Source organism: Calliphora vicina, chromosome 3 (genome assembly GCF_958450345.1).
Source record: "Calliphora vicina chromosome 3, idCalVici1.1, whole genome shotgun sequence".
NCBI lineage: Eukaryota > Metazoa > Arthropoda > Insecta > Diptera > Calliphoridae > Calliphora > Calliphora vicina.
This window is the reverse complement of record NC_088782.1, coordinates 18,789,515-18,790,927: the sequence shown is the minus strand read 5'-3', so window position 1 is coordinate 18,790,927 and position 1,413 is coordinate 18,789,515. Positions and strand designations below refer to the sequence as shown.

At 34.3% G+C, this 1,413-nt stretch overlaps 1 protein-coding gene across 1 annotated transcript; it reads left to right on the top strand.

Annotated features, from left to right (window-relative positions):
- Positions 1 to 675: 675 nt before the first annotated feature.
- On the top strand, positions 676 to 1,100 carry LOC135954129 (ice-structuring glycoprotein-like). The gene is made up of 2 exons (XM_065504201.1): positions 676 to 687; positions 765 to 1,100. The coding sequence occupies exons 1-2, from the start codon at positions 676 to 678 to the stop codon at positions 1,098 to 1,100; spliced, it is 348 nt and encodes a 115-aa protein (XP_065360273.1).
- Positions 1,101 to 1,413: the final 313 nt, after the last annotated feature.

Here is a 1,413-nt window from a genome sequence, read left to right as displayed (position 1 = left end):
GGAGGTGATGTGAACTGGCCACCGTGATCGTGGGATTAGACTTTTTCTTGTGGGGTTATCTTAAGTCTCAGATCTATGTGACAAAGCCACAAACCACAGTGACTCTCAAAGCCAACATAAACCATGTCATCGTTCAAATTTAGCCCGTTTTATGCTCTAGAATCATGGAAATTAGGGCATTTGAGGCGCACATTTGCACGATGTTATATTCAAATCAATGTCTTCGTGAAAATTAGATAAATTACTTTATAAATTATAGAGTTATGACGAAATGAATAGCTAAATGTGGAAAAATTCTTAAAGGAAGTAATAGTTTTATTAGAAATTTAGATTCAAAACAACTGATTTTTTAAAGAATTATGTATAAAATATTGAAATTCCTTAAGAATTAAACAGTTGAGCTCGTTTACTAGAAACATAAACAATTATTTGTTTACTAAACCATCACATAAATATTTAATTTAAACTATTAACAAACAAGCTTGACATAAAATCTAGTTTTCCTTTCTCTATCATCTAATTTTAATTCATGGACTTTAAAGACGTGACATGTTTGGAATAATAACGCTCACTGCAAGTAGCTGCCAATATTTGTTGGGGTATAAAAGACTTGATTTTTTCTAATAGACATAACAATTACAGATTGTAAATCAATCCAAACAAGAACTAAACAAAATGTTCAAATTCGTAAGTTTTAAAATTGAAAATTTAATTTTGTTTTTAAAGAAACAAATCTTAAATTTTATTTAAATTTCTTTTGTTAGATCGCTGTCTGCTTTTTCGCTTTGTTGGCTGTTGCCGCCGCTAAGCCCGGTCTTGTAGCTCCTTTGGCTTACTCCTCAGCGTACACTGCTCATTTAGCTTATGCCGCCGCTCCTGCTGTTGTTGGTCATGCTTCCTATGTAGCTCCTTATGCCTCCACCTACAATGCCCATCATGTTGCTCACTCTGCTGCCTTCCCTGCCGCTTATGCTGCTGCTCCAGTAGTACACTCTGTTCCTGCTGCTTATGCCGCTGCTCCCGTAGTACGTGGCGCTTATGCTGCTACTCCCGTTGTCCATGCCACTCCCGTTGCTGGCCCACTTTTGTTGAAGAAATAGATCAGAGATTTGAATTTGAATCATGAAATAAAGAACTGTTGACTATTTGGATATGTTTTTGAAAATCATAGAATTTGGTGTTTAATTTTAACTACCGAAAACATCGGAAATTGATAGGATTCAGGATTCACTAACTCAAGATGTTTAGATTCGAAACTCAGCTAGAAATTTCTGAAATTCGCCCACTGAATGTTTCATATCAATGTTTTTATGGAGTTTTATATTTAAATAGTTCCAAATCCTTATGTGTGTTTAAATCATAGTTTGTCAATTAGCAAACCCTTTAAATTTATTTTGTTTACATACAAATATT